The sequence below is a fragment of the Lemur catta genome, chromosome 7, assembly GCF_020740605.2.
Source record: "Lemur catta isolate mLemCat1 chromosome 7, mLemCat1.pri, whole genome shotgun sequence".
Lineage (NCBI taxonomy): Eukaryota > Metazoa > Chordata > Mammalia > Primates > Lemuridae > Lemur > Lemur catta.
The window spans coordinates 32,961,813-32,988,615 of NC_059134.1; the positions used below are offsets into that span (position 1 = coordinate 32,961,813).

The 26,803-nt window shown below is 38.2% G+C and overlaps 1 protein-coding gene across 1 annotated transcript; it reads left to right on the forward strand.

The window, feature by feature from the left end:
- Positions 1 to 338: 338 nt before the first annotated feature.
- On the forward strand, positions 339 to 21,186 carry LOC123641987 (caspase-13-like). The gene is given in 10 exon segments (XM_045556925.1): positions 339 to 345; positions 499 to 561; positions 8,347 to 8,622; positions 12,315 to 12,424; positions 13,300 to 13,473; positions 14,616 to 14,850; positions 15,584 to 15,727; positions 17,219 to 17,328; positions 19,259 to 19,362; positions 21,084 to 21,186. Coding segments are annotated over 9 exon segments (1,218 nt in total). The 3' UTR covers positions 19,358 to 19,362; positions 21,084 to 21,186.
- The last annotated feature ends 5,617 nt before the right edge of the window (positions 21,187 to 26,803 follow it).

Genomic DNA, 26,803 nt, shown 5'->3' on the forward strand with positions numbered 1-26,803 from the left:
AATGAGAAGAGAAGGATGGATAAAAGAAGGTGTGAGGACTGTAGAGAAAAAAGGAAAAGGAGGAAAAACCCAGTCTGAGGTGCCAACCTACAGAACAATGTTTTGTCATTTCCGTTTTTTTTCTTCCATCCGAGGGAAGAAACTAGAGTTCAGGACCGGGAAGCCAATTTACTGATCATAGGGGACTTCCTGAAAATGAACCTAGAAGTTCTGAAGAGCAATTTTACAATGTGTAATTAGATGTCCACACGCCCTGCAATAAGGAAAGACCCAGTGAATTTTAGTTTTGAGTCTGAGGGTTTTTTCAGCACTAAAGGAAGGGACTATGGCTGTTCACTATGGCTGGTAAGTAGGGGTCCTTTTCTGACGAAAAGCTAGAGATTCAGGTCTTAGAAAACTATTTATTGCTGTGTGACAGGCAGAAATAACAAAAGGGAGGTGAAACAATAGTGTGCAAGCTGAATCTTTCTCTGGTTGGTTGTGTAACTTCAATCTCAGGACCTGCTGTTGGAGACACTGAAGCAGAGTATAGTCACCAGATGTCCTCAAGCCAGAAAGAAGGTAATTGATTTCTTTCTTCTGGCTCCTGGGAATCAAAGGGAGGGTAAAGCCATAGTAAGCTATTTGTGTGAGAGACAACCCTGGAAGTCTCTAAACGCACTCCGTAGTCTTCTCTGCTTCCTCTTGATTCCAAAGTTGTCATCCAGATCATAAACCTTCCTCCCAGAAGCAGATCTGAGAGCCTTTGAGTTCTGGTCCCTTTCCCAGTCCTTATATTGAATGATATTCTTTGTCAGTTTAAAGTGATTCCAATTTTCCCCCTTTCTCTCTAGGTCTGGTACTAACCTCTCTAACACAATATTTCTTGGGTTACAATCACACCCTTTTAACTGGCCTCCCTCTCTCCAGAACATTGCTCTCCAGTCCATCCTGCACACTCCATCCAGAGCACCTGTCTTATACACAGAAGCTGAAAAGGTGTAAGAGATCGAGCCCTTAGGTATTCAAGTAGCTAGAATTCTAACATGTCATTTAACTTCTTTGGATCCATTCTCACTTGAAAAATAACAGGTTGGACTATACCACAGATTTCTAAACCTCATTACATATATGAATTATATATAGTCATATAAAAATCAGATTACTGTCCTTCCTGGGCCCGGCATAGCTCAATCTTGAATAGATTACAGGAATTTATAATCTTTAAAAGATCTGCAGATAATTCTTATATAGCTGGCCTGGCATAGGTTTGTCTATAGAGTAGAATTTGTAGGAAAGTTGATCAGTTAGTTAACTCTCAGTTCTTACATTAGGTATTTATTACTGTAAATTTCTTATTCAGGAACATAAAATGGCTCCCTATTACCTTTTTAAAACTATTTGAATTTTCCAGACAGGTTTTCTAACGTTCAATGCGTATTTATGCATTTTTCCACTAATTCCTCTAAAGTATGACTTCTGCTTCATAAAAAAGCAGATATTTACTGTATTTATCTCATTAATACTTTCTTGTTATCGTGTTTCTTTACTCTTTTGATTCTCCCTGTGGTTAAATCTTTCCAGGGTTTATGTCTCACCTCACACATTTAATGTAAGCTCCTAAAATGCAGGGATTGACTGTTTTCTTGTCAACTTCATGATTCTAATAAAGCATTTGGCTGGGGACAGAAGTTAAATGAATACTGTGGCTTCCTCTTTGGCTAGCTAGGCCCATTTTACTGGTTGTTGGATTGGAAACAGAGGATCATTAGATCACAGATGTGAGAAATTGGAAGGTACTAGACAAAAAAAAAAGTGGTTCAATAATTATAAACAATTGAGCGTACTTGCCTATTGTTGACTAAAGCATCTGAGGAATAGTATCCTATTAAAGCATTACAATAATCTGGGACCAAATCTATGGTCTTGAGGAATTTTGTCCTCCAAATTATTCCCTCCATTTTTATTATCACTGCAACTTCAATTCAGCATTAATTGTAATGACAACAAATAACATATAACAACTGTTTTTTTAAACACCTACCACAGGACAGCTATATCTTATGCTGTCTTTGATTGAATATTTAAAACTACCCAATCAAGTTTGTGCTATCATTGCTAGATGTTGAAGAAGATACTTTGAGAAGGAAAACGTAATTCGCCATGGGTCAAATGTCTATTGAGAGGAGTGATCCAAGGTTGTCCTGATTCTCAAACTCAAGGTCCTGCCATTACTCCAATTTTCTGTAAAAATCTTCAAATAGCTGCCCTGTCTCTGATCACTCCCACTTCAGTCTGGACAGTAGTCTTCTACTTACAGCAGTATTCTTCCTAAAGCCCAACTCTCCCAGCTCCCTGGTTACATCAGACACCCTGGAGGCTTTGTGTTTCTGCCCACACTGTTCCCTGTCAGGGGTGCAGCCCCCACCTTCTCCAAGGGGCAGGCTCAGACCAATCCTTCAGGTTTCAGTTCCCAGCCTTCTCTCCCATCCTCCACCTGAGGCATGCTTCCTTGTGCTCTTCTTGTGCATACACCCATTATTTAAGTTATTATAGTAGTCTGTATTGCAATTATTTCCATATACATCTTTCCACTCAACTGAGAACTTTTATGTTTAGAAATGCCTTACCAAAATGGTACCCCCCCTAATAATAGCAGAGTATCTTTCACAAACAGATATTCATTAAATATTACTGAATGAATTTGAAAGTGAACACACCTTCCCTCTGCTTGAAAACTCCCAATGTGAACTTAATGGCCTGTTAAATAAAATCAAGCCTACTTAGCTTGCTATTAAGTATTCTTCAAGAGTTGGGCCACACCTACATTTTATCCATTTGTTCTTATGATCTTTTGACTAATGATTTGGTAGATAATTATTGGTAGATAATTATTTGACTAATGATTTGGTAGATAATTACTAAATGCTAGAAGTAGTGCAAGGCCTAGATCATGGCCCTTGGCCTCACAGAGCACAGAATCTAATGGTGGATACTGATAACTAGGTTGAGAATCACAATTACGTGGAATAAAATGCTGGCCTAAGTACCCTAGGAGCTCAGAGTTCTGACACTCTATCTAGCCTGGGAGTGTCAGGGAGGATTCCCTGACAAAAGTGCCATCTAAGCTGAAACTTGAGGATAAACACAGAGCAGTGGGAGGACAGGAGGCAATGAGGGTTGGGGGACTGGTAACATAGAGATCCCTAAGTAGGGGCTTGCTAGAAACTGAAGGAAGAGCATAATGATTAAAATGTAATGAGCAAGGTGAGGACAGTATCTGATGATGAGGGTGAATGAGAAGCCCTAGGTCAGATTAAGCTGATAGGTTCCATGATCAAATTTCTATATTGGAACACTCACTCTGCTTCATTGTTAAGAAGAGATTAGAAGAGGGCAAGAGTAGATTTATAAGGTTCTTAATATAATGAAGAAAAGAAAGATGTTGACCTGAATAGAAGTAATGAACAAACAGAATTGAGAGAAGTGGTCAGATTTTTGTAAATATTTGGCAAATAAAATCAACACAATTTGATCAAGATGGAAATAAGATATGAGGAAGACAGAAGAGGTTTAATGTCACCAGGTTTTGCTGCTTTCTTGTACTTCAAGGTTAGATATTATTTACTAGTATGTGGAGGAGGGAACAGAAGAGGGGAATGAAAAATGAGCAGTTCAGTTTAAAAAGTTGTTTAATGAGTTTGTGGGATATGGAGAAAAGATGTCTTGTTGGATGTGTAAGTTTCTATACTGTGATCTACATCTAGGCTGAATCTATAAATTTGAGACCCATTTATTTATTTTTTAAAGCATGTAATTGATGCCATGATAATGTATATATTATGAAAAAAAAGGAAAAACCTCAGACCAGCCTCTTTGGCTGTCTTTTTGTTGTTGTTATAATTTATTCATTTATTTGGCAAATACAATTGTATGTATTTATCAAATACAATGTGATGTTTTACAATATGTACACATTGTAGAATGCCTAAGTTGACCTAATTATCATAAGCATTACTTAACATGCTCATCATTTTTTGTGGTTAGAGCACTTAAAATTCAGTCTCAAGCAATTTTCAAGAATACAATACATACTTATTCACTATATTTACTATGTTGTACAATAGATCTCTTATTCCTCCTATCCAATGGAAATTTTGTTTCCTTTGACCAATGTCTCCCAAACTCCCCATCTGATCCCCTTTCTGACCTTTGGTAACCACCATTCTACTCTCTTCTTTTATGAGTTTAACTCTGTAGGTTCTACATCTAGGTGAGATCATGCAGTATTTTTCTTTTGGTGAATGGTCTAGCTTATTTCACTTAAAATAATATCCTCTTTGTTCTTCCATGTAGTCACAAACAACAAGATCTCCTTCTTTTTTGAAGATGAATAGTATTCCCTTATGTATATAAACCACATTTTCTTTATTCATTCATCTGTCCATTGACACTTAGCTTGATTCTGTATCTTGGCTACTGTGAATAATGCTGCAATGAAAATGGAAGTGCAGATATCTCTTTGACATACTGATTTCATCTCTTTTGGATATTAGCCCTTAGTAGGGTTGGTGGATCATATTTGAGTTCTATTTTTAATTTTTTGAGGATCCTCCATATTGTATTTCATTATGGCTGTACTAATTTACATTCCCATCTACAGTGTGCAAGGGTTCCTTTTATCCACATCCTCTCCAACACTTTTTGTCTTTTGTCTTTCTGATAATAGCCATTCTAATAGGTATGAATTGATAGTTTATCGAGGCTTTAATTTTCCTGATGATTAGAGATGTTGACCATTTTTTAATATATCTGTTCCCCATCTGTACATCTTCTTTTGAAAAATGTCTATTCTGGTCCTTTGCTCATTTTTTGATTGGTTTATTTTTTTCCTATTGAATTGTTTACATTCATTATATGTTTTGGATATTAACCCCTTATGAGATGTATGATTTGCAAATATTTTCTATCATTCTATAGGTTATCTCTTCACTCTGTTGATTGTTTTCTTTGCTGTGCAAAAACTTTTTAGTTTAATGTAACCCCACTTATTTATTGCTGCTTTTGTTGCCTGTGCTTTTAGTGTCATATCTAAAAAATATTCCAATGTCCTGGAGCTTCCTCCTACATTTTCTTCTAGTAGTTTGACATTTTATCTTCTAATGTCTGTCTGTAGCCCATTTTTAGTTGATTTTCTATATAGTAAGTGATAATAGTCTAATTTCATTCTTCTGCATGTGGCTATCTAATATTCCCAATATCAATTATTGAAGACTGTCCTTTCTCCACTGTGTATTCTTAGATCCTTTGTTGCAAATCAATTGACTGCAAATAATTGGGATTATTTCTGGGCTTTCTTTCCTATTCATTGTTCTATAAGTCTGTTTTTATGCCAGGATTGTGCTACTTTTATTACTACCGTTTTGTAGTATATTTTGAAGCCAGGTAGTGTGATGCCTCCAAGTCTATTCGCTTGACTCAATATAATTTTAGCTATTCAGGTTTTGTTATGATTCTATATGAATTTTAGGATTTTCTTCCTGTTTCTGTAAAAATGCAATTGGAATTTTGATAGGGATTGCATTGAATCTATAGATCACCTTGGGTATTAAAGACATTTTAACAATATTAATTTTCCTAATCTCTTAATACAAGAGATCTTTCTATTTATTTGTGTCATCTTCAGTTTCTTCCACCAGCGTTTAATAGTTTTGAGTAGGCCGGGCGCGGTGGCTCAAGCCTGTAATCCTAGCACTTGGGAGGCCGAGGCGGGCGGATTGTGTGAGCTCAGGAGTTCGAGACCAGCCCGAGCAAGAACGAGACCCCGTCTCTACTAAAAAATAGAAAGAAACTATATGGACAGCTAAAAATATATATATAGAAAAAAAATTAGCCGGGCATGGTGGCACATGCCTGTAGTCCCAGCAACTCGGGAGGCTGAGGCAGTAGGATCGCTTAAGCCCAGGAGTTTGAGGTTGCTGTGAGCTAGGCTGACGCCACGGCACTCACTCTAGCCCGGGAAACAGAGTGACACTCTGTCTCAAAAAAAAAAAAAAAAATAGTTTTGAGTATATTTTTTTTCACCTTGGTTAAATTTATTCATAAGTATTTTGCAGTTTTTGTAGCTATTTTAAATGGGATTGTTTTCTTATTTTTTTCTAGATAGTTTTTTGTTATAAAGAAATACTATTAATCTTTGTATGTTGATTTTGTATCTTGCTACTTTACTGAATTTGCTCATTAATTCTAACAAATTTTTGATGTAGTCATTAGGGTTTTCTATATATAAGATCATGTTTTCTGTAAAGAGGTGCAATTTATCTTTTTCCCTTCCAATTTCGATGCCTTTTTTTTTCTCTTGCCTAATTACTCTGGCTAAAATATCCAGCATGTTCTATAGAAGTGTGAAATTCAACACTTTTCTCCTGTTCCTAATCTTAGTGAAACAGCTTTCAACTTTTCGCTATGAACATAACATTAGCTATCAGTTTGTCATACATGGCATTTATTGTATTGTAAACTTCCTTAGTTTTATTGCTTGCCATATTTCTCCACATATTATTCATTCAGCCAACACTCTACCTAGCTCATTGAGCACACAAATAAAACAGAAGTCCAGAACTTAGGCAAAGTGTGTATTTCACATACTAACCTGGGTGCTGTTTGCAAATCAAACTCTCTGTTCCAATATCTACACTGTATTTCAAAACCAGTGTTTTTCCTACCTCTTCCAAAAAGCCTTTGTGATCTCCCCTGCTGAAATCCACTTACCTTTTCTGAGCCCCTTAATTATCTTGTTTGAATTCTCTTAAGCAGATCTCCACCAAGTGTCATATAATGCAGTTTGACAATTTAAGAGTGGGGGCTCTGGTTTTTAAACCCCTGAATTTCAGTCCCTGCCTCCCTGTTACTATACACTATTCTTTTCATACAGCTTGGGTCAATTACTTAACTAACCTCTGTGTACATTTCCTTTTCCATGTAAAAAACATTAATGTACTTTTACATTTTCATGAAATTTCAGTAAAGCACTTGGCATGAGGAGGGTTTAGTGAATATTAATTATTACTACTGAAGCTGAGTCATGGTTAACTATATAGAATATGGTATAAGAACAGGATTATAATTCTAATTTGTGTGATTTGGGGCAAGTTATTACTTAAGTGATCTATAAAGTAAGAAAAATAATAATTATACCACTGGCTTATTGTGAGGGTCCAGTATTAATATTTGTAAAATACTTAGTACAGAGATTTGTAAGTAACAATGATAATTATAATGATAATTTACATTGCTTTATATGTATTTGTTTTTTAATCATAATAAGTACATAGGGGGTATTATCTTTTATTAAGTTAATTGATATTAGATAAATTTTTTTACTGTTTTGTAACTCCATGTGTCTTTCTCATAATAGTTGCTCAACAAACATTTATTAAACATATTAACTCAGGATAACATGGCAATGAGGCTGGTGCTTCTGGGCCAAAGTTCTTGTTCAACATGCTGACATGTTTTCCTTAGAAAATGTAATTTGTGTCAAAGCTGTCCTTGCATATAGATGGACTGGATAACTATATCTTTATAGAGTTAATTGAGAGTTGATGAAGTATCTAGCTTTCTCATATGCACCTGCCCAAATTGTATCTGTTTTATTGAAGTAAAAGATGTATTACTTTAATATCTACATTTCCCTATAATAATTCAAATTATTCTAGGGATTAATACATAAATCCAGTCTCAAATTAATCTACCATTATGGAAATTCAGTTGTCAGATTATTTTCAATTCTAAATTTTGGTTGAAAACAAGATCTTAAAGAATTAGGGCTCTAGAGTCAGTCATCCATTTATTCATCAGTTCATATGTTTGGCCAGCATATTAGGTACCTGTAAGCATTTTTAGCACAAAGATGTGGCTATAGGATATGTGTAAAAAAATGCAAATTCAAAGACATAGTGCTTTCACCAAGGAAACTAAATACGGAGAAAAGGAAAGACCCTGCAATCTGGCAGGAGGAATTTACAACCTAAACAAGAGCATGGCCTTTACTGAGAACACATGTTTCCGGCAGAGCCTCATCATCACAGGCTGTGAGCAAGAGAAAGAGAAATATGAATATAGTAGATGGCCAAGAAGTTACCACTGGGCCCAATGCCACAGAAGAGCGATGAGAAGCTATCAAAAATCACAAGTGGGAATGAATTGTTAAATAGCCTGCATGAATTTGATGGGGTAAGAGAATTGTACACATATGAGAAAAGAGGTGTATGATTTCTTGGGGAGATGGTGAAATAGGATGTATTCTAAGGTGTATTTCACATTACAGAAAAAGTGAGGGATAAATTTAGTAAGCTGTGCCCACAGTTGGAGTCTTTCTACTTTTGACAGAGGACAACCACCAAAACAAAAATCCACTTAAGATTTTGGAATACCTGAACAAAGATGTCATCAATGGCATAATGGATAACTTGGTGAAAAAAAAATAACAGAAACTGAAGGAAGCAGAACGGAAAAAAAATTATGATACCAAAACTGATGACAAGGCCTGGGTCTTTGTAAACTCTGTGGAAGAGCATGGGGCAGATGAAATGCTTATCCAGTCTGTCCTTACTGTGGACCAAATGTTCAGCAGTGTAGAAGGTAAGGATCATTTACAATGGACATCTCAAATTTTCCAGGATCTATTCAAGTCCAAGCTCAGGCCGTGTTCTCTGTGAACCTCCTATCCTTCCTTGACTAAACCACCCTTTTATCTAAACCTATCAGTGTCCTTTTGTAGAATAGGATCAAGTTTGCAATTAGCTAAAATGCTGAGTGGTTGTATATAAGCTGTTCATAGAAATATTTAATAATAGAGACTTTGGAGTAAGGGATACTTAAACCTAAACGTAGATTCTGTCACCTGTGAACTATGTGACTTTGCCCAAGTTCCTTAACCTTCCTAGCTCCCTAGGTATCAGTGTTAGGAATGGAGACAAAGTACTGCCTCACAAAGCCATGTAAGGCTAGGAACACAGTAATGCCAGGCATATGCTAACAACTCCCAAGACATCAACTCTCATCCAGAAAGCTTTCTTCCAAGCTTCAGACTCATTCAGCTAGCTCCATATTCAATATTTCTGCTTGAATGTTCCACTGACGTCATAAAACTACCATATGTAAAATGAAACACTTGTTTCCCTGACCAAGTCTGTTCTGCTTTTATCCCCTCTCTATCTCATTAAATGGAATTAATATCTACTAATTATCTCCCACCAGAATGCAACTGGTTTTTCTGCCAATGAATAACAGTAATTAGTAGAGTGCCTGGCACATAGAAGATATGTAATTAATATAGGATGAATGAACTAATGAAGAATATGTAAGCTATAAATATTAGTTATCATAATTGTTATGTGGGTGCTAAGATTTAGACTTTTGTAGTATTTACCTATTTTTATGAGTTACAAAAATATGATCAGGGCAACCTCTAAAAATGTATAAAATTTTCTAACTTTTCAAAACTTTTGACCCAAATTGAATTATGAGTATTATTAGAGCCTAAATGTCCTCAGATTCAAGTTTACCAGTGATAGACTCAATTTGTCACAGAGTTTAAACTGAAATCTTCAGTACTCATATACTGGAGTTTACCAATAACGACAGATGATGATGAACAAAAGGCAACATAAATTTGTGAGACCTCATCATACCCAATGACCTTTTTCCAAAAGCCTTCTCTAGGGAGAAGGGATGTTCCTACCAGCAGGAAGCACATTCTAGTATGATAGTTGTCCAAGATTGTAACCTAGGCTACATTCTCATTAATATTTAAACTGGTGCTTTTTCCAAGTTTTTTGCTTTTTCTCAAACCTGGGATGATATAGGAATAATCTTGATTTTAAAAAATAAGAGATAATGCAGCAAATGGGAATTAGAATTAAAGTAATAGGGGCTTCAAAATTGTTTTAACAGCTCCAGGAATCACAATGGGTGTTAAACTTTAAACTAAAATAAGTTATCTAATTAACAGAAGCTGTGGCACGAAGGAGGCGGAGGTAGACTCTCTCAGAAAGGGTCCAGTGGCTCCCTAGGCTCTACCTGCACTTGAAGTCTCCAGAGTGACCCCAGGACAGTTTAGGTGGTGGGCTGGGCTATTAGAATAGGTGAAGGTTCTAGCTAAGCCTTTGGTCATGGATGTAATTCTGAGGTTTTCCAGCATAATATTGAGCATATGGACTAGAGGATAGGAAGAACCCAAGCTATTTGTTTATTTCTTAGTTTCATTGAACACACACGCACACACACACACTCTCACACACACGCTCTCTCTCTCTCTCTCTCACACACACATACTATGTGCCAAGCACTGTTATTTAATCAGAGAGGTAACTACTTGGATCCCTACCTGCCATGAGAGATGGCTTTGTATTACCCTATACTAGTCCCTTCCCTTTTGTATCAATTTAATGGAATTCTAAGCATTTAATTAAATAAGAAATTAGAATCAGAAATTAAAATTTTTATCTAAACTCTTAATTTCCTCACTGTTTTCTCTTGCACTGCCAGGCTAATAGGAACTCCCTTTTGGTAGTGGACTGAACTGTTCCATATATTATTTTGTGATGCAATAAGCTGCTTTAATGCTAATTTTACTGTTGGATGTAAGATAGAGATTCCATCTAATTCCTCATTTTACTTGAAAATACCGCATCTGTACATAGACACATAATAGTCATTAGGAGATGTTAAAAAGTACTCCAAACCTATAAATAAACTGGAGAAGGGAAACTTTGGATGAGAAAACATACCTTTTCACCAGGCAATATCCTAGGACCCTGGATGCCTTCATGTTGGTAGAATTTTCTGGAATGGGAAAGAAAAGCATGTGTCACTTATTAATCTACGAAGAAAATGCTCAGAAGTTTGGTATCCTCATGCACTTTTACAATTTGGTGCATCTCTGGACCTTAGGCTTTTATCATATTTTTTAGAAAGACATTTATTCAAAAGTATTATTAAAATATAATAAAAACAAGAGAATGAGATAAGAAAAATTATAAAATATAAAAATCTGAAAATTTTAAACCAGATAATATTACCTTCTCATTTAAATAAAATTAACAAGAAAATGTCTATGTTGTTTCATGTAACTGAACAGAAATAACTTGACTACCCATTCCTATCTTGGCAAGAAACCACAGTAGTTTAGATATTGGTAAACTTCTCTTCTAATTTCTGTTTATAAATTCCTTTTCCTTTCCTCTTCTAAAAAAGGCTCTGGAATTTCTCAGTCTCTCGCACAATCTCAGTCAAATAAGGTCAAGCGATGACAAATAATATTTACATTTCTCTAGGAGATAGTTGAGGAATACTCAGAAACAAACTTCTCCAAAACAGATGTATTATTTTCTTGCATTATAAAACATGGGGTGAAAATCTTAGTGTTAGTTGTTCAGCACTTTGGAGGCAAGACATCTAGAATTAGTCAAAATCTCTAACAAAAAAATGGTCCCTTTGATTCTGGATAAAACACTGTTGTTACTATTCAGCATTTCTCCTTTAAATAGCTGACTTTACTACATGGGGAGGTATGACTGAAGTCCACTTCCTCTAGAAAGGTTAAGAATTCAGTTTAAGGTTCTGAAAAAATAATAACTGGATGGTACAAGATTCAAGATTCTAATAAGTGTTATGGTGTATGAATGTATCTGTATGTGTTGTGTGGATCAAGAGGGAATTATCACTCCAAAATGGGACTTGCACCATCTAATATCATATCCACTGGCCACATGTGGCTAGTAAATCCTTGAATCTTGGCTAGTAACACATGTTGAAATGATACTATTTTAGATATATTGTGTTAAATATAATGTATTATTAAAATTCATTTCACCTGTTTATTTTTAATATTTTAATGTGGCTATTAGAAAATATAATATTGCATATGGAACTCACATTATATTTCTAATAGATAGCACTCTGATAAATATTTATGCAATATACTCTTGCTCAGAGTATATAGAAGGTCCATATAGATGGGTGAGTACCCTAGAATAGTACCATTGGAAAAGTCAAACTTTTTAATCAATACAGAGAGGCTAGATTTGACTGGAAGTTATCAAGGTGTTTTCCCCAGAATTATCAGAATCTATTATTGCATTTCTGGGTGGATCTGCTTTCTCCATCAGGGACTTCTCTCTTCTCTCCCAGTAACAATGCATCTACTTATGTAAGAGGTTAGATACAACTATAACCCCTATGTGCAAAACCCATTCTCTCAATCTTCTGAGGTGATAAATTGGGTCACCAAGGCAGAAATAACATTAAATATAATGTGACATATTCTGCAGCTCCTCCAGAAATCAAGGCTGGACCAGCTGAGTCAGCAGAATCTACCGATACCATCAAGCTTTGCCCTCATGAAGACTTCCTGAGAATGAGTAAAGAATGGGCTGGAGAGGTGCTGTGCTCTATGTATGAGATAGAGACATAGCAAGAAACAATTGCTATCACTTAAATGCACAATTTCTTAAAACACTAAGTAATTGGTGGTGAACACTGTGGAAACCTTTTTCATAAATGTGAGGAGGAGAACATGTGGCTCTGTACAGATTCCAATTCTGTTTAAGCACCATGATAAAATGCAGATGCCTTATTTTGTTCATTTATTTATTCGCTTACCTATTTGGGATTTATGACAATTTCAACTACAGGCATAGAATCAAAATATTTGTAAGATAACATGGCTGAGTAGTAACTGTTTCTACTCTAGTTGAAAGACCTGGATATGAAACATATTTTAAAAATGTAATTAAAGCTTGAAAACATTATGAGTTGATATATTAAAAATAGTATCAAAATAATAATTCTATCAAAGGCAAATAATCTTTGGTGTATTCATTATTACTGGAGCCAATGACAAATGTCTCTTGGTTTTTATGAAATTGGATCTGAACTTTGAACACTCATAAACACTTGAGAGATGGAGAAGAAAGTGGAGGATGAGTAGGAATTATTCTATTAAGTTCCACAAGATTCTTTTTTTTTTTTTTAAAAATTTCAGCGTATTACGGGGGTACAAAAGTTCAGGTTATATATACTCTCATCCCCTCCCCCCACCCCCCAAGACAGAGCATTCAAGCATGTCCATTCTTGAGTTACCCTTCCAAATATAGCCTGGTCCTTACTCTAGGAGAGAGGAAGACAGGGTCTTCTGGTAGAGGTTGGGGGAGAGGGTAGCTGTACGAGGCTTTAATAAAGCAACACTGCTGGGCATATGGAGCTTCAAAATAGAAACGGGCATAATCAAATTCACTGCATATCCACCTCCTGCAGATCTATCCCATAAAGGAGAAAAAGGATCGCACTCGCCTGGCTCTCATCATATGCAATACAGAGTTTGACCATCTTGCGCCGAAGCATGGGGCTGACCACGATATCGTGGGGATGAAGGGGCTGCTTGAAGGCCTGGGCTACAGTGTGAATGTAAAAGAGAAACTCACAGCCAGGGTAAGGGCCCCCTGCCCACTCCAAACTCACACGCATTCAACACACATCCCTCCAATAACTAGTCAGCTTTAGAAAACCTCAAGTGCTTTAACATCCTCAGTATTTGTGTGTGTGTTGGCAAAATGAAGGTATTATCTACACCTCTTTTGAGCTCCAACCATCCCAATTCCAAACTAGACAAAATGTGATTGGCGTGTGTTTTCACAATTCTTGTCGAGTTCCAAAGTGAAGTGATTGGGAGTCAGCCCCGAGATTCCCCAGACAACTCAAGCAGTGACTGTTAAGCAGAAGTGCACTCATAATACAAATATTGAGTCCTGAACTTGGTGTCAGGAGCCTTTCCTGCCACCTGGGATAGGCATTTCCGTGAGATGGGAATTTCCCAGCTCACACTGATCTACGTTAGAGTGCAGAGGGACAATCCAAATATAAGCAAAACAGACAATTTCAGAGATTGTGAGTGTGCGTGTGTCTATGTAAGCTTGATAAGAAAGTCAAAATAAGTGAACAGAAAAGAAAAAAGGAAATAAGAGAGAATTGGGGTTGGGGGGCCCCTTTGAGGGGGTGGTCCAGGGAAGCCTCTGTGAGGAGATACCATGGGAGCTGAGTCGTGACTACCAGAAGTAGATGGCTCTGGAAAGATGTGAGTGAAAGGCCTTCCAAGTAGGGGGAGCTACATGTGAAACGGCTAAACTGAAAAGGAAACTGGCACGTGAGAGGCACAAAAAGACCAGTGTGGCTAACCTGAGGATGGAGTAGGGTCAGGCCAGAGGTTGGATTTATTCTAAGCACAGTGGGATGGGTTGAGAAGGAAAGTGGTATGATGCTTTTATTACACATGGTGATTGTTAGATAAGGACAGAAAAGATATAGCTCAAAAGGCAAAAAAGTAACCCAAGTGACATATAAGCATAGACAGTATATGGAGAAGACAGTTTCTGGTATGTCAGCAGCAGCGGGAGAAGGTTGGACCCACTGCCTAGTAAGAAGGAAAAGACAACAGCTGTCTTCACTGAGTCAGCACTAGGTGAAGGCACCATGACAGAAGCTTACATGCGTTTCTTGTGCTGCTCGTGGTAAATCTAGGAGGTCAGATAGCTGCAATGCTTGCTCTGTTGAAGTGAGACATTGGTCTTCCCCAGGGTATGGAGTCAGTGCTGCGGGAATTTGCTGCCCGACCAGAGCACAAGTCCTCGGACAGCACCTTCGTGGTGCTCATGTCTCATGGCATCCTGGATGGAATCTGTGGAACGAGGCACAGTGAGGGAACGTCGGATGTGCTGCCTTATGACACTGTCTTCCAGTTATTCAACAACCGCAACTGCGTCAGTCTAAAGGACAAACCCAAGGTCATCATTGTCCAGGCCTGCAGAGGTGGTGAATTCTCAGATGGAAAATCCAACAGTTATGAAGGAGTTTGCAGAGAACTTTGATGCATGGCTTATATCTAGGGGAAACAGTCTTAACCCACCCAGTGCAAATCCACTGCACTGAATGATGAGGAAACTCTGTCTACGGGGCTGGTATCATGAGGATTGCCTGGTCAGCTGAGAAATGTCTATACAATTTAATCCAGGGGAAGTGGTGAAGGAGATCATCAGAATCCCTAAATCGAAGTTAAACAGAAATATTCACACCTTTGAATGGAAACATTTTAGTGGTAGATGTCTTGTATATGTTTTGCAGACATTTTAAAATTATCTTGTTTGAGAAGAATTACTTTTGAATGTTGGGCCATCATATAATAGCAGCACACCATTTTTCTTCATAAATATTGAAGGGGAGTGAGTATGAAGATCAGGGGACTTGGGGTCATTGCTATCAAAGTTTTTTTGGGGTTTTTTTTTTCCTGACATCCAAAATATCATGGCTACTGGGAGCTCTCTTTAAATAAAAAGCAGAAATAATTTAGCTAAAAGCCGGTAACTACAGGATAATGTCACTATTAATTGGCACATTACTCAGTGGCATTAGAGAGAAGGCAAAGTGGTCTGAGTGTGTATATATGAAACTATTAATAGAATGAACGTTTAAAAAGAACAAGGTGGGCAACTGTGATAGTCACACTGAGGGAGGCTCAGTGGTGTGTAGCAAGTTCATGTCTCCACAGCAAACCATGGGGAAGTGTGGGTCAGAGACTCTCCAGAAGCCTTGGCAGCCAGCTCCTCACAGTCACTGGAGAACCTGGAGGAAGATTCTGTTTGCAAGACCCACGTGGAGAAGGACTTCATTGCTTTCTGCTCCTCCACCCCACGTATGTGACTTTTAAAGGCATTCAGGGATTTGTGGGCTTAAAGCTGCCTTTGAATGGTTCTAGAAAAATCAAGATAGGCCCTGGGCAAAAATGATCTGGAAAAAAGTTTGAGTTTTGTCAATGTATTTTACATTATCTTATCTGTACTGTAAGAACAGATTCTACTCTTCCCACACACACTGTTAATAATTGTACTTTTTTTCCTTGGGAGCGGTGAGCTGGTAGGCGGCCTCAAGTCTGCCATTTTTTTTTTTTTTTAATAAATGTTGTACTTTATAGTCAATGGCATACCAAATAAAAAAGCAACCCAATATCAGGAACCCCATTCACTAAACTCTATTTAAATATAATGATTGATTTTTTTTTTTTTTATTAAATCCATTTAATATTTTAAGTAGAGATTTTGTGGATCCCAGGACTGGCTGCCATTTCCCAAATTATCAACTCCAAGCCTTTTCCCTCATATTTTCCATCTGATTCTACATAGAGTGATGCATTTCATGCCCCAATAGGAATGTGAATGCCCTTTGAAAGAAATAGACAATAATAGGGTAGGACTGATTAGGTCCAATACAGGGAACAGTGGTTAGTTTTTTACCTCTAGTAATCATCTTAAGGAGCTTCACATTTGACTGTTTCAAATGTGCAAAATTTGAAGTCTTATTCTTTTAAACTACTTTATTGAAGTATAATTGGCATAACAAAACTGTACATATTTAGTTTATACTACTTAATGGATTGGTAGATAAGAATCCACCAGTGAAATCATCACCACAATTTATACCTTCAACATATCCCTCCCTCCAAAAGATTCCTGCAGCTCTCTATTAATAATCATCATCATTTTATGGTTCTGTGTGATGAGAACACACAAGTAAGATCTACCCTGTTAGCAAATATTTAAATACATAAATATACATAGATGTATATTTAAATTTATAATACACCATTGTTAACTATTGACACTATGCTGTACAGTATATTTCTATGATTTACTTATCTTCTATAATGGAAACTTTGGTTCTGTTCATCTATTTTGTTTTTTATATTGTTAAAGGCAGCATGATGCAACTTGTAAACTACATTAGACCCAGGTGGCCATTTTTGGTCGCTTATGCACTGTGTGAACATGGGGAAGTTCCTTTATTCTTCAGAGCTTCTATACTTTCTTCTATAACGTAGTGGGATAATTCCATTTATGTTAAAGCTGAGTGAATGAACATAAGACACATGGTAGAATTTCAGCTCCAAGCGTCCAAATGTAATCACTCTGTAATTTCTTGCAGCTCTGACAAGCTGACCCTTTAGTACAACCTCTGCCAGCTTTTTTGTTTTCTCTATGTGGAAAATGAGTTAATTTCAGATTATAAGTTCTTCTATTAAGATAATTCCTGAGCTATGCTTTTCTTTTACAAATGACCAAAAAACAAAAATGTAAACAAAAAATAGTGAAAATCATAGTCCAAGCCATAAGAGTTTCTATCATTGTAGATAACATGTCCTGGAGAGATATCACAAAGGGCTCCCTCTTCATCACACAACTCATCACATGCTTCCAGAAATACTCTTGGTGCTGTCACCTAGAAGAAGTATTTCGGAAGGTAAGCTTCTCTTTCCGCTATTAGTTATTCATTTATTTGTTCAGGAAGAATTTATCATTATTCACATTTCAAGTGACTTTGTCATGCAAGCAAAAGTAGAGTTGTAGCTGGTATATGTCATTTAGGTGTTGGAATGTGGTTTAGAAAAAGATGTCAATATATCCCAGGAGGAGACCAAAGTAGAACAAAATGATATAAACTATAAACTTGCATGTTATGGGCTATAAGTTCTTAAACTTCAAAACACAAAGTCTTTTGAATTAATTTTCATTGCTTAATGTATTAAATAAATATGGATTGGGTGGTCTGCCATATAATGGGCCCTATCCTGGTGACAGGGGGGTAAATGGGGCACGAGTACATACGCCTACTGAGGACTCACACGTTTGTGAGCGATGTGAACACTAAAAACATGAGTCAATAAACAAATGTGTGATCACAGTTTGTGATAGGATCCATAAAAACATGTGAAAGAAAATTAAAATAATACATTCTTTGAATGGAATGGTCCAAAAGGGAAGACTTCATACTCCTTCCCCAACTTGGTATATTCCTTATTCCTCCTCCTCCTCCTCCTAATATATTTTTCTTCATAGCTCTACCAGCATTCAGTCAGTTTTATTTTATTTATGCATCTGATTTGTTACCTGTATTTACTCACTAAAATGCAAGCTTCATGAAAGCAGGGATTTGCTCAACATCTTAACATGCCTGGTACATAGCAGACATTCAATTAATATCCATTAAATAAATAGATACATGAATGAATGGATACATGACTCCTCCTTTTTTAGAGAATCAAGATTGATATTAAGAACATGGGAAAGTGTAATTGTTTTTAAATTCAAAATTGTAGAGAACAGTTACACTATGTTGGGAAAAGAGAAATACTCCTTTGGTAGATTAGAGAAGATTCCTTGGTAACATGAGTCAGGTTTCTTGTGAATAGGGATCTAAGATGTTAAGTTATTCAGATGAATAGAAATTAGATATTATAGTTTCAAGGGTGTTTCTAGACAAAGACTAGAAACACTGGATTTAGGATAAGTGGGATCTCATTGATCAGTCCACACAAAAGACTTCAGAGATCAGCTTGGTGGTGGGGATATGAAAGAGTCAATGTTCAGGCCTTAAAGACAAGATCCTGGGAATTAGGTCTCCCTAAATTGAGCAGTCAGTCTTGGTGAGGTTTGAAAGTTGGGGACTTTCCTTATGTGGTTCCCATGAACAGATCCAAGGGATACTTGATTGTCAGATCTATAGGTCAGAAATGGAAAATAGAGGAAATAGAGGTTGAAAGGCCTTGGATTAGGGATGAGATGTTTATTTCAAGTTAAAAAATACATTCTGGCATGGAGTGTCCATTCAAAGATGCATGGTTTGAATTCTAACTCCTGTAAGTGACATAGAATATCCATGGGCTTGTCCCATCAACCACAGGAGCTCCCCTCATTCTTGGCATTTCCTGGTTCATGGGGCAAGATGTTTTCTGAGATTTCAAAAGAGTAATATGTCATCGAGAGCAGCATTCCCCAACCTTTTCGGCACCATTTTCATGGAAGGTAATTTTTCCACACATCAGGAAGCAGGGGAAGGTTTCGAGTTGACTCAAATGCATTACATTTATTATACACTTTATTTCTATTATTATTACATCGTAATATATAATGAAATAATCATTCAACTCACTATAGGCTGGGGACCCCTGATCTAGAGCCTCTTTTTCTTTTTTTTTTTTTTTTTTTTATATATTTTTTTTTTTATTTCAGCTCATCATGGGGGTACATAAGTTCAGGTCATATACATTGTCCCTGTCCCGCCCATCCCCCCGAGTCAGAGTCCCAAGCGCGTCCGCTCCCACTCTCCAGACAGTGCGCCTGGCACTCGCCATGTATTCATACCTCGATCAAGAGCCTCTTTTTCTTTTTAGGTACAACAATCATTTGAAACACCAAGCGTTCAAGCCCAGATGCCCACCATTGAAGGATTATCCATGACAAGATATTTCTATCTCTTTCAAGGACATTGAACATAGTAAGTACAGAGAGTTTCTGTGTATCGGTAAAATATATGGGAGAGTAACGATGGTGGTGAGATCCAAGGACCAATGACAGCTGACTGTCTGGATGGTCAAATCTGTGTTCTTTGTTGACATAGTTTGGTGATTCTTTGCTATTTTTTATTCTACCTATATGCATTTGGATCCCTGCCATCTCTACAATCAATCAATTAATCAATCAAGGAGGTAAGGAAAACCAAGACAGGATATGATAAACAATGAAAGACACAGGATAGCAATTATTAAAATTGAAATGTACTCATTATTATTTATATTCATTTATCTTTTATGTTCTCTCTCTCTCACAGATACACACACACATACACATACACTGAGTTACCAAACATTACATGTGACCCTGGAAAAAACAGAGTAAACAGAAGAACTAACTTTAGAGGGAGCAAAACTTTAGTTCTCTAATGCAAATATCACATTACTAACATTGGGCTACCATTACCAGACAGCATAAAATATATCCTGGACTATAACATTTGTTTTGATGCATGCTTTGGTTCTCAGACTGTTCTCAGATTGTTCTCACAGTGTAAATCAGAGATCACTCAGAGTCCACTTTCAGATCCTCAATTACTTCTGAGAAACTCCTTCAAGCTCCCATGTTAACACTTAAGCTTTTTTGGTTTTGGTCAAAATATTTTAGAATAGGTATATCAAGTTTAGACCCAATGACTACTTTTTCACTAATAACAGCTTTTACCACACGATATTAAAAGCATATTATTAATTTCTCTCTCAGAAACATACTTTAAGTTATATTTTTAGAAAAGTTTGCCTCAATAATTCAAATATTTACCACACAAGCATTTACTCTTGATTTCTAATACTCCAGTTGCAAAATTGCATAGATATTTCACTAAACAGCTTCCAGTTCCTAATTCATTCAATTGGACCACATTTGGACTTTGAATTATTTGTTTAACTGATATTTATCCACACTTACCATGAACTACGTTCTATTCTGGATGCTTGGAATATACCAGTGAACAAAATAAAATGATTCTTTACCCTCAGAAAGCTTATATTTGAGTGAGTAGAGACAGGCTCTGCCTGAATACATAAACAGGTAAATATATATGTCAGAGAGTGATAAGAGCTAAGAAGAAAGATGAAGAAGGTTAAGGGAAACACAAAATGATGGATGTTGCACTGCTATAAATAGATTACTCAGGAAAGCCTTATTTGAAATGATGAAATCCAAACAAAGAATGGTGGGGGAGTAAGCCATGTGGTTCTTATGTAGTAAAAATGTCCCAGCACAGAATAAAGCAAGTGCAAATTCCCTGGGGCAGAAATACACTAAACTTGCTTAAAAAACTGTAAAGAGACAGTATGAGTGAATGAGAACTGCAGTGGGGAAATGGCAGAGACAAATTCATCGAAATGGAGAGAAAGCTGACCCCATGGACCTTGGTGATCACGTGGTATGTCTCTTAAAATTTTTATCCTGAGTGAGATAGGAAACTCTTGAGGTGCTTTTGATCAGAGAAGGAACAAACTGTAACATAAGCTTTACGAAGATCACCCTAAGTGCTTTATAGTGAATAGCCTCCATAGGTCACAGATGGAAGTCAAGGTGAGCACCAAGAGCTCATGGAAGCGGATGCAAGAAGAATCATGAGGAATGGGAGGAAAGCTGCAAGGGATAACCATCTTGACTTGTTTTTTCTGTCTCCTACAGGAAACCACAGGCAGCCCAGCCCTCCTTTATCAACTTCAAGAAGTACTTTACCAGTACAGAACAAGCATTTAACCTTTTGTATTTCAATAAAAGTGAAAACAAATGAAGCTGGGTGCAGAGGCTTGTGCCTCTAACTCCAGCTACTCAGGAGGCTGAAGCAGGAGGATTTCTTGAGACCAGGAGTTTGAGACTAGCCTGGGCAATACAGCAAGACCTCATCTCTTGAAAGAAAAATAAAAAATCCAGAAATTCCACTTCTGGGTATAGACCCGAAATAATTGATAGCAGGCTCGAAAGGTATATTTGTACACCCATGTTCACAGCAGTGTTACTCACAATATCTAAAATGTGGCGGCAACCCAAGTATCCATCGACTGGTGAATAGATAAGCAAAATATGATATATACTTATGACAACCCAAAACAAATGATGGCAGCAAAGATCTCAATCAAAGGAGGTTTATTAAGCAAAAGTTTGAGTACATGCCCCAAGAAAAACACAAACCATAGAAGTATCTGTGGCTGTTTCTGAAGGAGAATTTGGGAACTTCAGCATCTAAGGGGGATAGGCCATACAGAAAGATAAAGGAGCAGGGGAGTGGGCAGTCAAGCAAAATGGTTACATTCTTGAGAGGCCCAGGAAATCTACATTTTACATAAGATAAGGTGAACATTAGAAAAGAAAAAGGAACTGAAGGGAGCATTAATTATGTAGATGTCCCTGGGTAGGTGGAAGGATGTTTGATCTTGTCTCTGTTCTGAACCTGAGAAGGTAAACTTGTAATTCATTATTAGTGTGGAATGGAAAAGACTTTAGTTTTAGAAGCTAGATGTAGCCTGGAGACCTAAAGTTACAATTTGCATGTCCTTGCTTATAGAAGGCCAGCAAGGAATTTTCTTAGGAATGATCAGTGGGGGCAGTCCTTGTAGTTGCCTGAGACCTTTCGTCTGTTACTAGGGATCATAATGTAGTAACAGCTATTCATTTGGAAGGGGCTGTTGCATAACTCAGCTTCCAAGCTTGACCTTCCTTTTTACGTAAGGAATAAGGGTGGTGGTCCTGAGATTTTTCTTATCCTTTATATATATAATGGAATATTATTTAGCCTTAAAAAGAAAGGAAATTCTGATATATGCTATAATATGGATGAGCCTTGAAAACATTATGCTAGATAAAATAAACTAGTCATGAAAACAAACAAACAAACACTGTATGATTCCACTTATACAAGGTGCCTAGTGAAGTCAAAGTCTTAGAGACAGAAAGTAGAATGCTGGTTTTTAGGGGCTTGGGAGGGGAGGGAATGAGAAGTTATTATTTAATGGGTATAGAGTTTCAGATTTATAAGATTAAAAGAATTCTGAAGGTGGACAGGGGTGATAGCTATGTTACAGGAAAGTAATTCCCAATTCTAGGAATCATGTGAATTCCAAGTGGGTCCTTGGCTTCATACAAGAAATAATTCAAGAGCAAGCTGACAGTGTAAAGTGAAAGAGAGTTTTACTTAGGAAATATGGAGGAAGATCTGTTCTACAAACAGAGTAGAGGCTAATTCTCCCTGGTAAGGAGAATAGCACTTTTAGTTATTTTATTTATTTATTTATTTTTAGCAATGGCTTGATCATAAGCTAAGCAAAAGAATATTTGTTATTTCTTAAAAGGGGTGGTGATTTCCTAAAACTGGGAACCCTCCCATTTTTTTATTTTATGAGGTCCCTCCTGGAACTGTCATGGTGCGGATGGAGTAGCTTTCAGCATGCTAATACATTATAGCTAGGGCAAAACGAGCTGCAAAGTTAAGCAGCTGCCAATTTCCTTGCCATCTTGGTTTTGACTGTTCTTAACTTCTGACACTGCATCCTGTCTTTGATCAGGGTGGTTAGAGGCTTTTTCACTCTGTGTTAAGCAGTGCCCACCAGTTCCCTATCTCAGTTACAGGCAATTATGAATGTATTTAATACCACTGGATCGTACACTTAGGAAAGGCTAAGATGGTACATTTTTTGTTATATCCATTTTGCCAAAATAAACATTTAGAAAAAAATGATGATATAATCAAAGGTGAGAAAGATGGAGAAAATTACCTGAGGGCAACTATTAATAATCAACTTACATAGAGGAGAATTAAGCTGCTGAGCCACATCGATGGAAGAAGAAATGAAGTTTAATATATTATTTAATGTTTCAAAATTAAACAAGAAAAGAATTGAAAATCACATTATCATCAAATATTAGGGAGACTAGGCTAGAGATATAGCAGCTACATTTCATTTATATGAGGTAGTCATTGGCATTGTATTCTATATATCAGGAAATAGATAAAATAGGCATAATTGAGAATTCCAAACATTATCACCAGAAAACAAAATCAGAAATAATTTATGGAAATTACATCTAGTATGGGATACTAAAGTTGGGGAGAGTTGTACCAGAGAATATGGTTTTTATTATATGCCTTTCAGTACTACTGGATTAGTTATCTCATGAAAGTATTAATTTGACAAAATATTTTAAGATTTACTCTATCTACACTTTTAATACTATACAGCCATCCAAAAATCAGATAATACTTAATGTGTTGGTTTTTTATAACGTTTGTCATACATTGTGAAGTCAAGCAAAAAAAAAAGTAAATTATTGGTAATATGATTGTATGATCCTGACACTAAATAAAAGTTATAGGTAAGTATGTATCTTTCAGTGATCTATTGTTGAATATCAAAACACCCAAAAACTCAATAGCTAAACTCAATAAGCATTGACTATTGTTCCCAAGGCAACCAGTTAGCTGAGCGTATCTTCTTGTCTCTGCTGCAATCATTCCTGTGTCTAAGGTCACCTGCACATAGGGTAGACAGGCTGGGATCTCTACTGACCAGGCTGGGATCTCTCATATGTTTGGAAAGTATCAGGCTGGGATGGTCTTGGTTGGACAACTGTGCTCTTCTGCATGTGATGTTTGTTATCAGCTAGTGATCTAGCCCAGGCTTATTCGTGTGGAGTTTCAGGTGTCCAAGAGGGAGAAGTGCACAAGTTTTGTAAAGCCTGGGCTGGGAACTGCAGAAGATCCCTCTACTGTATCATGTTGGCCAAAACCAAGTCATCGGGCCAGTTCAGAGTTAAGGCAAAGGGCATGGATACAAGGAGACCAATGATAAAATCAGTATTGCATTACATGTTCTACACAAGTATAAGAAAGACATTCACAAAGACGCAAGCTAAACATATAATTGTGGTTACGTTGTCCTGTGAAATGAAAGGAGCTAGATGATGATTTTCAACAACTATCCACACAAGCAAGCACCTTCAGAAGAATCAAAAATCAGTTAAAAATAGCAAATTAATGAACATTCTGGGAAGATGGACAACTAGAGACACAGCTTTACGTACTGTCTCAGAAGAAAAATAGAGGATTGGATTGAAGAGAGTGGAGAACAACTACTGCTAGGATGTGGCCCATGGGGAGGTACAGCAGAGGAGTCCAGGGATCCCACCAAGAGGAGCTGGGAAGCTGGGAGAGAGGAGGATAGAAAGAGAGATCGGTGGCACAGACCAAATCCAGTGAGGTCCAGAGCCCAGTGAAAGGGTAAGGGGGCCTCCTCTCCCCTAGCTGGGTGCCCCTAGCCAGCTGCAGGACACAGGGCTCTCATCCCCCCCCCTACCGAAAGTGCCACAAGGGAACAGAGAGGGGGCATTCTTGCGTCTGGACACCTCCCCCTGTGTGCCTCCTCCATTCCTGCCGTCCCAGAATGTAATTTTGGCTCAAGCTGGCTTCTAGCCATGACCCCCGCCTCCTGCAGAGCAACCACAAAAGTGCTCTGTGCTGAGAGACCTGTCAGTTGGTGACAGGGACATATTCCCAGCTGAAGCCCCCTCGGAGAGCAGAGCCACCATGGCAGAGCTGCGCGGATCACCTGCTGGCAGCTCCACTGGGTGGTTAGGACCTGGTGCCCCAAAACACAAGAGCAGTGCTGGGAGACCACAGCCCCTCCCCCCACCGTAGTGGCCACTAGAGTGCTCTGTGCTGAGAGGCCTGCTTCTCAGCCATAGGGGTGTTCCCAGTAGAGCCCACAGGACAGCTGCAGTCTGCGATTTTCCTGCCCACAGGCATTTGGCAGGATCACCCGCTGGTGGCTCAGAGGGGGGGCTGAACTTGGTGTTCCCCAGTCTTGAGGGTCGGGCGGGGAGACATAAGGGAGAGGACGTGGTTCCAGGCTCGGATGGTGAGATAGCCTTTGCAGTCACATCCAACAGAGGGTGTGGAGGGACGCAGAGGAGCAGAGGGCTGTGAGCACGACCCATCCCCCACCCCTGCTAGAGAACTGCCAGCTTTGCCCCTGGTTCCCATGGCAACTGAATGCTTCAGGCATATGGGCTAAACTGAAACAGCGACCCCTCCCACCGCTCACTATAATAGGAAGTGCAGCTTGATCCAAGAGACTTGTCAGCTGCTGCTTCTCCTCTGGTGGAGACCTCTGCAGATAGAGAGGCCTACCTACCTCACCTGGGGATCTAGTGGTGGAACACGGGTGCATAACTGGAGATCCCCCTACCTGCCAGCATCATGCAGACACACGTCAGCAGGTCACAAACATGAACTATGGAGCAGCTCAAGAGCTGGTCTTGGGTGGAGAGGGAACACATGTGGACTGATCATAGGGGAGACTGCTGTGGAGTTCCAGGTAGAAAATAGGGAGCGCAAACACCCCACCCCACAGAGAAACTGGGCTAGTGGACAGGGATGGAAAAAGCCTGGCTTGGGGCCTTAGCAATCACATGATTAGGCCCCTCCCCTTAGGAGCAGCTCTCTGGGCTTGGAGAGATCACCCTGAACTCCATATCAGCATCTCCCCCTAGAGGCAGGATAAGGAACCTCTGAGCCCCACTGAGGCTTAGCAAAGCCCCTCAGGCTTTTGCCCTCCAGCCACAATCTGTCTTGTGCTTCCCCCATCTCAGTTGGAGTAGGAACCAAGTAAACTCTGGGAGCTACAGGGTCCCTCCTAAAGATTGGGGTATTCTATACCCCACCTGGGGGACCAGAGCCTACCATAGGCACGAAAGAGTACCTTGGCAGCTGGCTCCTCCACACAAACTACAATCAATGACAGGTAGAACACTCCCATAGCTAAACATAGTACCTTTCAACTCAAGCAATCAGCCAGCAGCAGATTCACACCCACAAGTACAATCCATCAGCTTGAAGATTAAGCTGGGGACTGACCGTACTCCCTACACTAGGTTGAGAAGAGGTGAAGACAACAGGTCAGAGATAACCTGAGAGGTACATCAAACCTGCTAAACACCGCAAAGGCAACTCAGGCCAGCACTCCTCTCTCCAGCATGGTCAGGGGTTGATCACTGGGGACTTGGAGACAGGGCCATAAGCCAGCCCTATCACCCTGAGCTCTTGATTAAGAGGGCAGATAAAAAGGAATCAGTGAAAGAACTCTGGAAACATGAAAAATCAGAGCAAAAGGACACACCGAAAAGAAATCAATAACTCCTTGCTGATAGATACCAACATAAACAAAATGGTTAAAATGACAGATGAAGAATTTTGAATATGGCTTGTAAGAAATCTCAATGAAATACAAGAGAAAATAGAAACCCAACAAAAAGAAGCCACAAAAACAATGCAGGAAGTGAATGAAAAATTATCTAAAGAAATCAAAATATTAAAGAAAAACCAAACAGAAATTCTGGAAATGTCAAATTCATTC